The sequence below is a fragment of the Moschus berezovskii genome, chromosome 3 (genome assembly GCF_049115385.1).
Source record: "Moschus berezovskii isolate FMDL1 chromosome 3, NW_MosBer_1.0, whole genome shotgun sequence".
Taxonomy (NCBI): domain Eukaryota; kingdom Metazoa; phylum Chordata; class Mammalia; order Artiodactyla; family Moschidae; genus Moschus; species Moschus berezovskii.
The window spans coordinates 127017597-127031787 of record NC_142462.1 but is presented as its reverse complement, the minus strand read 5'-3'; the positions used below and the strand labels follow the sequence as shown (position 1 = coordinate 127031787).

At 64.2% G+C, this 14191-nt stretch overlaps 1 protein-coding gene across 1 annotated transcript; it reads left to right on the top strand.

The window, feature by feature from the left end:
- The first annotated feature begins 3704 nt into the window (after positions 1–3704).
- SHH (sonic hedgehog signaling molecule) lies at positions 3705–13133 on the top strand. Its single transcript, XM_055420342.2, has 3 exons — positions 3705–4323; positions 9433–9694; positions 12321–13133. The coding sequence occupies exons 1-3, from the start codon at positions 4015–4017 to the stop codon at positions 13130–13132; spliced, it is 1383 nt and encodes a 460-aa protein (XP_055276317.1). The 5' UTR covers positions 3705–4014; the 3' UTR covers position 13133.
- The last annotated feature ends 1058 nt before the right edge of the window (positions 13134–14191 follow it).

Genomic DNA, 14191 nt, shown 5'->3' with positions numbered 1-14191 from the left:
ACGTGGCCCCGAGTCTCCACTCCCCAGACAGGTGCCCTCATCCAGGGCGCCCATCCCCAGAAGCAGGGCTGAGTCTGACCCGGGCCACTCCAAACCCCGCTCCAGGATCCACTGACAAATTGGCTCTGGTTCTGAGCTGATCCTGTCCCTGGGAGAGACACACGGCCCTCCAGGACCCCTCCCCCAGGTATCGGAGCAGATCACAGGTCCTGGGGTGGGGGGGGCAGGGAGCTCACTGCCCCCTCTGCTCCTGCTTCAGAGATCGACTGAGGCCTGGAAAGCCCCGGGTCCACCCCCCAGGCCTGTGCCCACCCCCGGGCAGGGCCCTCTCTCAGCTCTGAACGCTGAGAGACACGGCCATGCAGTCCCCAGCCGGTGCAGACAGCATCGCCCCGCTGGCCCTTCATGCCACCTTGCCAGGGCTGGGGGCCTCCTCCCCAGTTCCTCCCAGTCCCCACAGCATGATGGGGAAAAAGATGAAGGGCGGCTGGCAGCTGCTGTTTACCCGGTGCGCGGGGTACTCCCACTGGGGCCAGCAGGGCCCTCCCTGGACACCCCAGGGGGCCGGGGATCCTTGCCCCGGGTCCAGGGCCATCGGGCAGAGAACACGGCGTGAGGCCTGCAGTGGCGAAGGGCGCATCCCTCCAGCATCCCGAGCAGGGCCTGGCCGGCAATCCCTAGGAGAACTGGAACAGCAAAAAGTCAATTTGCCAAAACTGGAACAAAAATGCGAAAGCAATTGAAACTGGATGATTGGATGGAAAGAGACCAAGTATGAGTATGATCGGGGAAAAGAAGTCAGAGTGGGGGATACATGGAGGACGGAGGGAGGATCCGTGGTCCAGACAACCCTGCAGAGGTGTGGCCATGGCCGCTCTGATGGGGAGGCCACAGCTCCAGCGGCAGGGCCCAGCCAAACCGGAAAAGGGAAGGGGCGACCGTGGGCCGCAGACGGCGGAGACCACGCCGTGAAGCCCCGCTTGCGGGGGCCTCCCGACCCGGGCGGCACGCGGCTCCCACACGGGCAGAGCGGAGCCTGTAGGCAGACTGACGGGGCCATCTAGCGGCGGGGGCCGGCGGGGCGGCGGGGGCCCGGCCCGGAGGCGCCTCCGGGAGCGGGGGCAGGAACCCTGCAGCCACCTGTCCTCAGCGAGGATGCTGGCGCGGGGTGGGAGGATGGGAGCCTGCGGGAGGGGGCGGGGCGCGGGGCGGAAGGAGATGACCGCGGGAAAGGCGCGCGGGGCCCAGCCGGGTTGCAAGGGACCCTCGGGGTTACCTGGGAGGCCGGGTCAGCGCGGGCAGAGGCTGGGGCTTGGAACCTCGGACCGCAAGGGGAGGGGCCCGGACCGTCTGGAGGGGTAAAGGCAAAGAGAGGGAGCCATCTGGCGTCTGGAGGTGGAAGACAACCGTGTCTGGTGTCTGGGAGGTGGGGAGGGGCGGCATGAAAGGAAGGGGCGTGGGGGGAGGGCGAGACCTCAGCTTCTCGGGGCGCTCGGCTGGTGCCCTCTTTTCTAGGGTAAGACGCAAACTGCAGTTGATTTCTGTCTTGATTCCCCAAGCACCGCCCCAACGACAGGTCCTTGGAATTCAGGCATCAGTGGTGGGTGGACGGCCTATCGCTTTTCCATTCCTGAGGATCGGCCAGTCTCTGGACAGGCGGCCCTGGCAGGCTCTCAGGGTGTCCAGAGCTGGCCGGCACTGACAGCCTCAGCCCGCCCCCGCCCCCCAATGCCCGGGCAGGAGGAAGGGGCCTCCCACCTCTTAGGAGTGAGGGGCCAAGTGCCCTCTCCCCAAGGCCCCAGGTCTCCGAGCCCTCTGCAGCTGAGGAACTCAGGTTTTGATTCCCCAAGTGCCAGCCTCGCTCTGGCGCCTGGCCGGTCTGGGGTCCTGGCGGGATTCTGGGGGAGCATCCCTGCTCACGTGGTGGCTACATGGGTCCTGGATTTCCGGTTGCAGGGACCAAGACCCAGGGCTGCAGCCCTTTTGCCTTTCTAGGAGAGGCAAAGGGGAGGGAAGGGGCTGGAGGGAGGGAGACACCACTCGGTGTTGGGGGAGGGAGGTCAGGAGGCCGGAGTGTCCCCAGGGCCCAGGGGCTTGAGGATAAGCCCCCACCTCCAGCCGTGTCATGACCACACTGAGCTGCGCAAGGCCACCACCCCGAGCAAACCAACCTCCAGGGTCCAGGCCGGTGTGACCCTTCTGCTTCTGTCCCACTGGGAGGCCTTGAGGAAGTTGGGTTGATGCCCCAGGAACCACAGGCCAGCATGGAGAGGGGGAGGGGCTCCTGGACGGCAGAGTCTCAGTGATGCCAGGTGTCTGCGAGGGCCACACTGCAGACTCCAATGATGCCCCCTCCACGCCACCCCCAGGAAAGCGTGTCTTCGTGGAGCTTGCCGGGACCATGGCTGGGGCCCAGCTCTTAACTGGCAGAGTGAGCCCCAGGCCTCGCTCCGTCCCCTCCACGTGGAGAGCCCCGCCCCCACCCCGCTCTGGTGCAGTTACTGTGTCTGAGCGATAGGGCAGGGCCCAGAAGGAGGGCATATTCTGCAAAAGGTGGGGGGGAATCTTTGCTTTTCTTTTTCTGGTTGAAATAAGATTGAGTTTGTTCCTTAAATGCAGGACCTGAGGGCTCCAGCATTGCCGGCCCTGAGCACTGAGCCCGCTCCTGGACGCCCCTCTCTGACCAGGATGATGTGCCCCAGCGTCCTGCCCCACCCCAGGCTGCAGCCCCTGGGGCACGAGGACTGGCTTGCCCAGCTCCAGGGAAAGCCAGCTCAGCGTGATGTGCAAGGAGCCTGAATTCCACATTCACCTCATCCCTGGCCTGCACTTTGCTCCGATCGATGCAATCGTGGGGGCAGTGTGTGCACAGCCTTGCCCACTCACCGCTGCCCCCCGCCCCCAGCACAGTGGGCCTCCGCCCAAAACGCAGGCACCAGCACCGTCCCCTGCTCTGAGCTGGGGTGCAGCCCCCCAGACCCCTTGGGCCCAGCCGGCCGGCCCATCCCCTCAGCTCACTCTGCACCAGCCCCTGAGCTCATCTCCATTCTACTTTCAGGGCGTTAAAAATAATGCATTAACCAAAGCACGATAAACAGCAGCAGGTTCAAGTTGTCCTCAGGTGTCAGAAGCTCCTCAAACAGCACCACATGGTGTGTGATGCGCATCCTGGCCAGTTGCTGCGACTGGAACCTTCAGGAGGAGCAAGGAAACCCCCACACACACCCCTGTCTTTCAACTGCAGGGAGACCTGGCCTGCATGATAAAGTCCCTGGGAAAACATTTAAATAAGACCTGGGCAGCTCTGCCCAACAAACATTTGAGAGACTGTTTGGTGATGGAAGCTTGGGGGTGGGGGACGCTGAGTCGAGATTGTCCTTTAAAAACTTAAGTTGGTTTTAACTGAAGCACCTACCATTCTGGAGAAAGGGAAGGGGGGACGGGAGGTGTGTGCAGGGCAGGGGGGACTGAGGTTATCCTCATCCGCCTGCCTCCTCCCTCCCGCTCACCTTTGTCTCGGTGAAGACGTTTTCCTCTCTCAACTAGAAGCCTTCAGGTAAAAATAAAGCCATGGCAGCAACAGAGGGGGGAAAAATGAGTCTTTTTTAGGGTTAAACATCAGAAGACAAGCTTGTGCGGCTTCGGCCAATCAGATCCGCCCTGCCAGCTATAATATAGCACTGAAGACAGCCTCTCGCACAAGCTCTCGGGCTTGCAACCATTTAAAATCAGACTCTTTTTGTCTTCTGCCGGCTGTCTTGAGCCCCAACTCCGATGCGTTCCGTTATCAGCGGCCAGCAGCCTGCCGTCCCAGCCCCCGTCTGGGTGCGGATCGGTGGCGAGTCCCCCGCAGCGGCGGTGGCGGGCAAGGTTATATAGGAAAAGAAAGAGCGAGGCAGGGCGCGCGGGCGCCAGCAGCCAGCCGGAGCGAGGGAGGCAGAGCGCGCACACTCGCACACCCGCACCCTCGCGCACTCGGACCTGCGCCGGCCGGCCGCCAGGTCCCCGGGCTCCATGGACGAGATGCTGCTGCTGGCGAGATGTCTGCTGGTGCTGCTGGTCTCCTCGCTGCTGATGTACTCGGGGCTGGCGTGCGGACCGGGCAGGGGATTTGGCAAGAGGCGGAACCCCAAAAAGCTGACCCCTTTAGCCTACAAGCAGTTTATCCCCAACGTGGCCGAGAAGACCCTAGGGGCCAGTGGAAGATACGAGGGGAAGATCACCAGAAACTCAGAGCGATTTAAGGAACTCACCCCCAATTACAACCCCGACATCATATTTAAGGATGAAGAAAACACTGGAGCGGACCGGCTGATGACTCAGGTAGAAACCCAGCGCGGGGCGTGGAATGTGTTGCTTTCAAGGGGTTATGTGTAACCATGCAGTTCGGTCTGTTTGCTCTTCAGGCAGGTAGAAAGGCGATTTTGCCCGTTCCTTCCCCACCCACCTGCCGGGCCTCCGGGTGCCTTCCTCTTCCTGGAGGGGAATGGAGGTGAAGGGTCCAGATGGACAAGTTGCGGGTGGGGGTGGGGGGTAAGGACGCCAGGAGATGCGGTCCACGGGAGCCCCTGACCGCATGCATCCTGCTGGGATGGCCTTTCCAACCTGCCTGGCTCTGGCTGGAAACTTGGGGAGACCTTCCCTTTGGGGTCATCTGTCCTTTCCAAGTTGGGAGTGGGCACCGAGGGAGGAGGCAACGTCAAGGGGTGTCCGGGTCGCCGGGCAGGTGTAGCCTCTGCGCGTCCCCCTCGCCTCTCTCCTCTGTGCTTTTCTTTTCCCACCGCTACCCCCACTCTGTCCCCCCCCCACCGAAGCCCCTCCACGGGCAGTGCTGACAAAGGCTAGGGGTTCCAGAGGCGGCCGGGCTGGCCCCTGCCCGGGTCACAGAGCTTCCACCGCCACCTGGTCGCGGGCGATTGTGCCCATCCGAGTGTGAATGTATCGATATTTAAGGATGCCCTCTGATTCTCCCGAGCCCGCGGTACTTGAGGGGAGGGACTTAGAACTTACTGGCATTGCATCACGCTAGTTTTCAACCTGCTTGCCTCGGAATTAGGAGAGACTCGGTATCAGCGGGAGGGGGCTGGAGAGACGAACCAGAGCGAAACGCGCGTTCCTGTCGCCCTCCCTACCTCCGCTGAAGACTCCTGACTGCCCATCTCCCCGCCAGTGGGAGACTTTCCGCCAACTCCACGCACGTAGGACTGAAGCTAGAAATGGATTTCCTGAGGAATATAGGTCAACATCCTTTTTATTGCCCTATTAAAATATTCGAGTCCTACCTTTACGGCCAGGAGCGCACCGCCGCTGACGGAGCGGCGCTGGCGGGGCGCTGGTGCGGGGGAGGCTGGGGGCGGGAGCGACCCGGGAGCCAACTCCGGGGCCGCGGCGCTCCCCGGCCTGCTGCCCGGCCTTGCGGAGGAGCCGAGCAGGGCGAGGGCCCGGCGGGGCAGCGGGCTTCCGCGGACGGGCAGGGGGCGGCGAGGAAGCGGGGGAGGAGAAGGTCCTTCTCCCCCGCTCGCTCGCATCTGCTCGCGACCACCTTAAATCTGGCCCGCGAGTGCGGACGCGCGCGCCGGTGCCGGGAGCGGCGAGAGCCGCAGTTAACTCTGCGCAGGCCGCGGGGGGCCCGGCGCGTGCGGGGCTCCGACCCCCGGCTCACGCTCGACCCCCGCGGGACGGAAGGGGCCTTCCCGGGATCCCTCGGAGCCGGGGGAGAGGGGCGCGAGCCCGGAGAAAGCGGCGGGGTGGGGGCGCCGGAGGTCCCCGAGCCAGAGGGCTCGGCGTGCGCCGCGCTCCACGCGGGGCCGGCGCGGGGTCCCCGGCCCGCACCCTGCCTGGGCCGCGAGCCTCGCCGCCCCGCCACCCGGGCCGAGCGCGCGGAGCCGCGCACCGGGGCAGACGCATCCCGGCTCCACTTACTCCCGGATTATCGATCCCGCGGCTCGGGTTTCAGTGCGCGCGGGGCTGGACCGCGGCCTCCCGCCGGCCCCTCCACGCGCCCGAGCGCGGGCTCGGCCAAGGGCTCCCGACAGCGCTCCGACGGTCAGGCTGGCGGGGGCAGCACCGGGCGGTACCGGGCGGGAGGGGTCAGGCCGATTCCCGGGCGGGGGCGCCTCGCGGGCCAGGGCGCCCGGCCGAGCCCCCAGCCGGGCCCCTAGCCGCCCCCGCCGGGACCCACGGCCGCGCGCCCCGACGCTGGGCCGCTCCGGCCGCCGTGTGCGCTGGCAGCATTTGAACTTCTGACCTTCTGTCAACTTCCCTCAGACGAACGAAACGAAAACAAATACTTTTTTTCCTCGGGCAGTGGCTATTCCCGTTCCCAACACAAAAGGAGGGGGGAGGGGCAGCCGGCGAGGGGGCGGGGTGGGGCACGGCGGGCCAGGATCGTAGCCGGGACCCCGCCAGCGCCCCCTGAAAATGGGACGGCTGGCCGGGGGGCGGCCTGAGAGGTGCCCCTTGCTCTCCGCCACCGCGTCCTTACCGCTCCCCCGTCCCAAGAGTTAAAGCGCGGAAGGTGGGAGACCTGGGCGGGGAGGACTGAGCCGGCGAAGCGGGAGAGCGGGCACCTGCGCCCCGCGGGCCCCCCACTTAAGATAACCGCCCAGACTGTTCTCAGGTGCGTGTCCCTCCCCGCCCCCCGTCTCTGTGAGTCCCTGTCTCTCTAATGGGACTGCCGCCCAAGTCCCTCAACCATGGCGAGATCGTCCCCAGTGGAACTTTGAGAGCAGTTCAGGAACGCAGGCGCGCCAGTTAATATTAACTCGGGGCGGGGAGGGGGGAGCGCAGACCGACGCGCTCTCCCCGCAGGCCGGCCGCGGGTGCCGGGGCTCCGAGGGGGCAGGGGGCCGCCGGGGGCCGGCCGGGGGCTGCGGCGGGGACCGCCAGGTTTCCGGGGGGTGCGTGGCGGCCCCCGGGGAGCGGCGCTCCGCGATGGGTTCCACGGGAGGGGCCTGGTTTTCTGCAGTGGGGCGGAGGCGTGGAGAGAGGCGCGTGCGGGACTGGAGGGTACCCTTGTGAAGTTGGGGCACCCCTCCCCCGCGCCGGGGAAGCCCGTCGGCGGCGACAGCCCCCGCTCGGCTCCCCGGGCTGCGGAGCGGCTGCGCAGACGGGGGAGGCGGCGGGAGCCCAGGCGTGGGGAACAGCTCGGCCTTCCGCCGACACAAAGCCGGGCCCGCCGGCCCCGCCGGGCTTCACGGTGGCTGCACAGAGGCGGGCTTGATTCGCGGCACACGACCCAGTGAATTGATCACCGGCCCAGCCTTCCCGGCTCTGCTTGCGACGACCCCGCCCTGCCGGGGCGCAGAGCGTCCTGCAGCCGCGGGGCCGAGGCCCCCCCGCCCCCGGCGCCCGGCCGAGCGGGGGGAGCGCGCGTGGGGTGCGGGGCGCCGACTCGGGCCTGCCCTGGCGCGGCCCCGGGGCTCCTCGCCCGGCTTCTCCATCGCCTGCCCGGGTGGCGCAGCTCAGAAGGCGGGGGGCCGGTACAGGTGCTCCCCAGCCCGCCCTTCCCCTCGCCAGCGGCCCCCGAGGAAGCCATCAAAAAGCTCCGCCTGCCCCCCGAAAGCAGGGAGCCGGGGTGCCATGGGGGTTCGGGAGGCGAGTGTCTGCGTGTGCGCGCTGTGGTGTGCGCCTGCGCAGCGCGCTCCACATCCCAGCTCGAAACTGCCCCTGGTTTACTGATTGATTTTCATGTAAAACGCGTTCAGTCCTCGAGATGACCTCACTCAAACTCTGTCCTTCCGACTTTTTTTTTTTTTTTAAGAAAATGTTGGCGGGCCCAGAAACCTGCAAGCGCTGACCTGTTTCCAGGGCCGCCCCCTAGTCCTCTGCCCGCATCACCCCCCCACAACACACACATTTGTTGTATGTTTAACCCTACAACCATAGACTGGCATTTATTGCTGCCAAATACACAGACTTTTCCTGTTGCGCAATCGGTCACGTCCCCTTAAAAAGCGGCAGCAGTCCTTGCCAGAGCTCTCGGCAAACCCCCCCGCCACGACTCCGTAGGAAAAGCCCCCCGCCCCCGCCCAGCCAGCCAGCCAGCCATAATCAGGGTCCTGGCGGGGGGCGTCGTGTCATCTCGGTGACCGGGGTCCCCTCAGGAGGTCAGCCCCGCCCACTGCAGAAGTCAGCTTGGAGTTGTCACCTACCTCCCCCTCGAGCCTGCCTCTCTGGGGGAAGCCCCCATCCTGACTTGGTCACCACTCCCCCATTTTGCAGTCCCGCACCCACCAGCCGCAGTGCTGTGAGTTACTGTCCACAGCAGCGCACACGTGATCCAAGGCTCTCTCGCATCCTTATCTGAATGGGACCCAAGAATCCTGCGGGAACTCCCACAAAAAAGCGGCAGCAGTCCTTTGCCCTGGCTCAAGTCCCGCCTATTCACTGTTTCTTTACCCCACAAAGAAAGCAGCTTCCTTGTGGGGAGAAGGGGGGCCCCAAGGACGGTTTCCAGAAGGAGGCTCCCCGAGGCAAGGGCTCAGAGGCCGCCCCGCCCCGGAGCCTCTCCGCTTCACCCTTCCCCCTCCCCCACCCATCCCCCATCCCCAATCCCCTCCACACCCCTCCACACCCCTCCTTCAGCTCTTAAGTTTGCTCTTCAAACTTGCAGGACACCATTCTGAGCCGGCCAAGAAAACAAGAGGGGGGAAGGGAATAGGTTAAGGAAAACAAGAGTCACAATCAGACCGCAGAAAAGCTGGGAAAAAAAAAAAAGAGTTCCACGGGGAAAAGGAATGCGGCTGTCCAGATAAAGAATGTTTGCCATCCGGCCCTGGCCTTATAGAAAATTATAAGTCACCTGGTTGCCTTTCACTCCCGGCTCCCCCGCCCCTCGAGTCGCTATCAGCGGCCCACCTGCCTCTCTACCTTTGGCTTAAGTCTCGCCCCAGATAGGCACAGGGCAGGAGCGAGGGCACAGAGATAAGGCAAGGCTTTTAATTCTTTGAGTAGCAGACAGTGTATTTTTCTTTTTCGGCACAGTTGCGCCCCGGGCCTCTCTGCGGCCTCCGGATGAGGGGTTTGTCCAGGGAGAGGGGCGGAGCCTCGCACAGGTGCCGGGTGATGTGGCCAAGCAGGAGAGGGCAGGGCTGGAGGGCACCCTGGCCGAGGGTGCGGGCCGGCGGCCATCATCCAGAAACACACAGTTGACTTGTTGCAGAGAAATTTCATCTGCTTCTCGGGCCACGACCGGGCCTCTGCTGTTTCAGAGGCAGAGAAAGTCCCCAGGCCGTCTCCGAGGGAACTGACTCGTCCCCCAGATGCCAGGACCCCTCCTACCCGAGTGCCCGCGCCTTCCTTCTCTGCATAGTCTGCATCTTGGGGGGCTGGGCTGAACACAGGGGCAGGGGTGGCATAGGGTGGCCCGCGGTGGGGGTGGCTGGCAGACCCGGATGCTAACGTCCCCTGGGTGTCCCCTTCTCCTCACAGAGGTGCAAGGACAAGCTGAACGCCTTAGCCATCTCCGTGATGAACCAGTGGCCGGGCGTGAAGCTGCGGGTGACCGAGGGCTGGGACGAGGACGGGCACCACTCGGAGGAGTCGCTGCACTACGAGGGCCGCGCCGTGGACATCACCACCTCGGACCGCGACCGCAGCAAGTACGGCATGCTGGCGCGCCTGGCCGTGGAGGCCGGCTTCGACTGGGTCTACTACGAGTCCAAGGCACACATCCACTGCTCGGTGAAAGCAGGTGAGGGCCGGGCCCGCCCCTGCCGGCAGCACGCCCCCCTCCCGCCCACCTCCAGCTCTGCACCCCACAGGCTGACTCCAGGGCCAGAGGAAGATGGGTGGGGGACGGGCAGGGAGGGCCCTGGGGGCTGACTGCTGTTTGCGGGGGGCGGCCGTGCTCTCTGAGGCCCTTCGCCGTGCCCACCTTGGAGGCTGCGGAGGCCCGCGTCCTCGGAATCCAGATGCAGAGGGCATCTGGCTTCCCGAGCCTTTCTCCAGCCCAGTTTCCGGAGCTCCCAGTGCAGGTGGCAGGAGACCGGGAGGAAAGATTGGGGGTGGGGGGACTTTCCTGGTGAGAGAGGGCAGCCCAGCCCAGACAGCCAGCTCTGGCCGGGAGCCTTTGTCTCCGGAGGGCTTAAGAAGGAACCACTCCCCACTCCGCCCCCGCCCTGCGCGGGAGGAGCCGCCCCGGGTGGAAACCCCGGCCCCTCCCCGCCCCGCCGGAGCCGAGGCTAACCCGGCTCACCCGGCCTGGGGGACGAGGCCCGGCGGCCGACCACAAAGCCAGTAGTTACGGCTTCCAACATCTGGAGGGCGCCAGCCCGGAGCGCCCGTCCTCCCCGGGAACCAGCCGGGCTGCCCTGCGCCGCGAGGCCGCTTCCCTGGGCTTGCAACGCCACTCGCTGTTGCGGGCGAGGAACAGCTCCGGGAGGCAGGCGTGCGCGCGCGCGGGCGCAGGCCCCGACTCGGCCGGGCTGTCCCGCCACCTCCCTGCAGAAGCTGAGCCTTCTGCAGAGCAGTCCACAGGGGATATCGGAGGAGCTGCGTCTCCCCCACGCCTGGGTTTGCCTGTTTGTCTCCTAACCCGTGTTTTCCTAGCACATGTTAGGAAAAACACTTGGCGAAATGTCGACACACTTTGGAGGAAAGGAAAATAATGACTTCTTGGCACACAAGGTGTGGACGGGTGGGCAGAAGGTCTGGGCTTATAGCCCGAGAAAGGGTCTCAGCCGCTGGACGGCGCGGAGGCGCGCGCCCCCCCCACCCCCGCCCCTGCGCGGGGCTCCCAAACTGAGGCGCGGCGCGCGGCCCCCTCCTGGCCACCCGGTCGGCGGGGTGCCCCCTGGCGGGGCTGGGGTGGATGGGGGGTGGTCCCTCGAGGTCTCCGCGCAAATGAGCGGCGGTCGTCCGGCCTGGGACCCCGGCGGGGGCGCGGGGCCGGGCGCGCAGCAGAGCCGCTCATTGGCATTCCGCGCACGCGGGCCGGGCGCGGGGAGGTGCGTGTCAGGCAGGGTCGTGCGACTCGACGACTCGGGCTCGCCTGAGTCCCGGGCGCATTGCGGGCGGCTGCGGCGGGCCTCCAAAGGCCGGCCCCTGCACTTCATGCTCGAGAAAACGATGAGAAGATTAAATACCCTCAGTAATTCCAGCAGGAAGATTCTTTCTGGCGATCTCTATTTGCCAAAAGCCTGATCCCGGAGATTGGAATGCAAAGAAGACGGGGGGCCTTCCTCCCCTCCTCCCCGGCCCCCCGCGCGCCGCCCGACTCCCCGGGATTATTGTCCCGGGGACAGTGAGCCTCAGAGAGCGACGGAGGCCGGAGAAAGCCGGTAGTCAAGGGGCCTTGAGAACCCGGGGCTTCCCGAGCGCGGAGCAGGCCCCGCCATTTAAAATTCAAATACACATCTTGAGTGCTTGCAAGAGAGGCCTGGCTGTGCAAATAGTGCTTGTGAGGCCCGGGCCTCTGGAGGGCCCGCGTGTGAATCGCCGGGGGTGGGGGGGCGGGGGGAGGGGCGTTGCACCTGAGCAAACAGGGAGGGGCGGCCCGCGCGGAGAAAGTGGGGAGGACGGGGGGACGGGATGGAAGGGTCCCCTCTTCCAAGAGCGCCTCCCGTTTGGTGCAGAAATCACAATGACAATGGCGAGGCCTTTATTGGATTTTAATTAGAAAATCCACACAGCCCCGGGTTTTCACACCTCGGGCAAAGCTCTGGAATGTTTGTCCAGTTGCTACAACTACTACAGCTATTTTTCACCGCACCCCCCACACACACACACACACACCAGCCGGCCGACCCCCAAGCCCCCCCACTCAAACCCCGCTGGGCGCTGGGGGTGGGCGGCCCAGGGTGCCAGCCGCGCGGCCTGGGTGCGGAGTGCACGAAGGCAGGGGCGTCGCGCTCCCCGCCGAGGCGGGAGGAAAGGAGGGTGCGCCCCGGCGCGCGGATAAGCTCGAGGAGGCTTCCTGAGGACTCCAAGTGGAGAGCAAATACCCTGTGAATTCGCGGCGAGGTGGGGTGTGTGTGGAGCCGGCGGTGGGGGTGAGGGAGGCAGAAGGGAAGGAGGGGAACCGGCCTCCCGCCGGAGACGCCACCCGACCTTTGGCACCGCCGGTCCAGCCCTAAGAGAGTCGTTAAGGAATGCGTCTGCATCTGAAATCGGCCTCCGGGGCGGGGATGGGGGAGGGAGGTCTGCGCGCGCCCGGGCCGGACTACTGTCTCCCCGGCGCCCCGGAGCCATGGGCATCCCTGGCCTGGGCGCGCGGGACGCCAAGCGTGCGCCCCCCACGCTTTCCACCGGCGCCTCCTCGGGACTCACCGCCACCCCCCTCCCCCGTCTCCCCTTGTCTCGCCTCTCCCTCCCCGCAGAGAATTCGGTGGCGGCCAAGTCGGGCGGCTGCTTCCCGGGCTCGGCCACGGTGCACCTGGAGCAGGGCGGAACCAAGCTGGTGAAGGACCTGCGGCCCGGGGACCGCGTGCTGGCGGCCGACGACGAGGGCCGGCTGCTCTACAGCGACTTCCTCACCTTCCTGGACCGCGACCGCGGCGCCAAGAAGGTCTTCTACGCCATCGAGACGCGGGAGCCTCGCGAGCGCCTGCTGCTCACCGCCGCGCACCTGCTCTTCGTGGCGCCGCACAACGGCTCGGCCGCGGGGGCGCCCGAGGGGGCGGCGGCGGCGGCGGCGGCGGCGGGCGGGGGCGCGCCGGGGCGCCGGGCGCTCTTCGCCAGCCGCGTGCGGCCGGGCCAGCACGTGTACGTGGTGGCGGAGCGCGGCGGGGCCCGGCGGCTGCTGCCCGCCGCGGTGCACAGCGTGACGCTGCGCGAGGAGACGGCGGGCGCCTACGCGCCGCTGACGGCGCACGGCACCATCCTCATCAACCGGGTGCTGGCCTCCTGCTACGCGGTCATCGAGGAGCACAGCTGGGCGCACGGGGCCTTCGCGCCCTACCGCCTGGCGCACGCGCTCCTGGCCGCGCTGGCGCCCGGGCGCACGGACCGCGCCGGAGCCGGCGGCGGCGGCGGCCGCGTCCCCCCGCCCGCGCCGGGGGCGCCGGGGGCGGCCGACGCGCCGGGCGCCGCGGGCATCCACTGGTACTCGGAGCTGCTCTACCAAATAGGCACCTGGCTGTTGGACAGCGAGGCCTTGCACCCGCTGGGCATGGCGGTCAAGTCCAGCTGAAGGCCACGGGGGCCGGGGAGGGCACCGGGGGGATGCGGGGCGGGCGGGGTTGGGGGGGCCGGACACCGCAAAGGACACACGGAAACAGCGCACGCAATGAGACTTTAATTATAATAAGAGTAAGAATAAGAATAAAGTAGGACAGTCCAAAGTAGACTATAAGGAATCAAAGACCCCGAGAAATTCTGTCGTCGTCTTTAGTTTATATATATATATATTTTTGAATTTTTTGATTCTTGTTTTAATTTTGGTTTTTTTTTTTCACCTCTCCTGGCTATTTATTTGTTTGGTATGAATAGATGTTTTAAAATAATATGAACCGGACCTTCAAGAGCCTTAAATAGTTTGTTTCTTGGATAATTTATTATTACCATGTGAACTGTGCTCACAGGGGGAAAGATTATTTTGTGAGGCCAAGCCACCTGCTCAGAGTCTATTTTTCTACATGCCCCTCGTCCTGACTTTCAGAAAGCAGAATCCTGTCCTCTCCACTCCTCCTTTGCAACGCTCCTGCTTTTCGGCAAGTGTAAACTAAAACATGCTTCATGGGGGTCCACAAATTATATTTTTATACACAGAATTGTAAATTAGATTTTTGAGAGATCAATACTTAACTGAATTACATTTCATTTTTGAAATAGTGTAAAATATGAAAATATATTATTTTAATTTAACTAGCTTCCAATGTCGCGGCCATCTCCTGTATTGTCTTCTGGGTTTAATATTTGCTTTGTCATCACCATTTTGGCCACATTCTTGGAAGTCAAGACTGTTACACACTCACTCACACATACTTTTTTTTTTCATGGACAAACTGGAAGAACTCTGTTATTTTTAACTTCAAAGAATTTATTAGAAAATAATATTTTTTAAAAGCGCACATAGTGATGAGCCCACAAGGCTGGAGCCTGTAGTTTGTACAGAGAAAAACAAAGGCTGTTTTTGCATTAATAAGTTGAGAAATAACTGCTGTAAATTTACTAAAATGTATTTTTGAATATTTTGTAATAGTTTTATAGAAATAAAATGTGCCGCGCACAGACTGGTTAGTGTATAATC

Excerpts from the sequence above, each read along its gene's own strand:
- SHH (XM_055420342.2), top strand. The coding sequence starts at position 4,015 with ATGGACGAGATGCTGCTGCTGGCGAGATGTCTGCTGGTGCTGCTGGTC. Across the intron at positions 4,324-9,432 it reads CGGACCGGCTGATGACTCAG|AGGTGCAAGGACAAGCTGAA; the intron begins GTAGAAACCCAG and ends TTCTCCTCACAG. Across the intron at positions 9,695-12,320 it reads CCACTGCTCGGTGAAAGCAG|AGAATTCGGTGGCGGCCAAG; the intron begins GTGAGGGCCGGG and ends CCCTCCCCGCAG.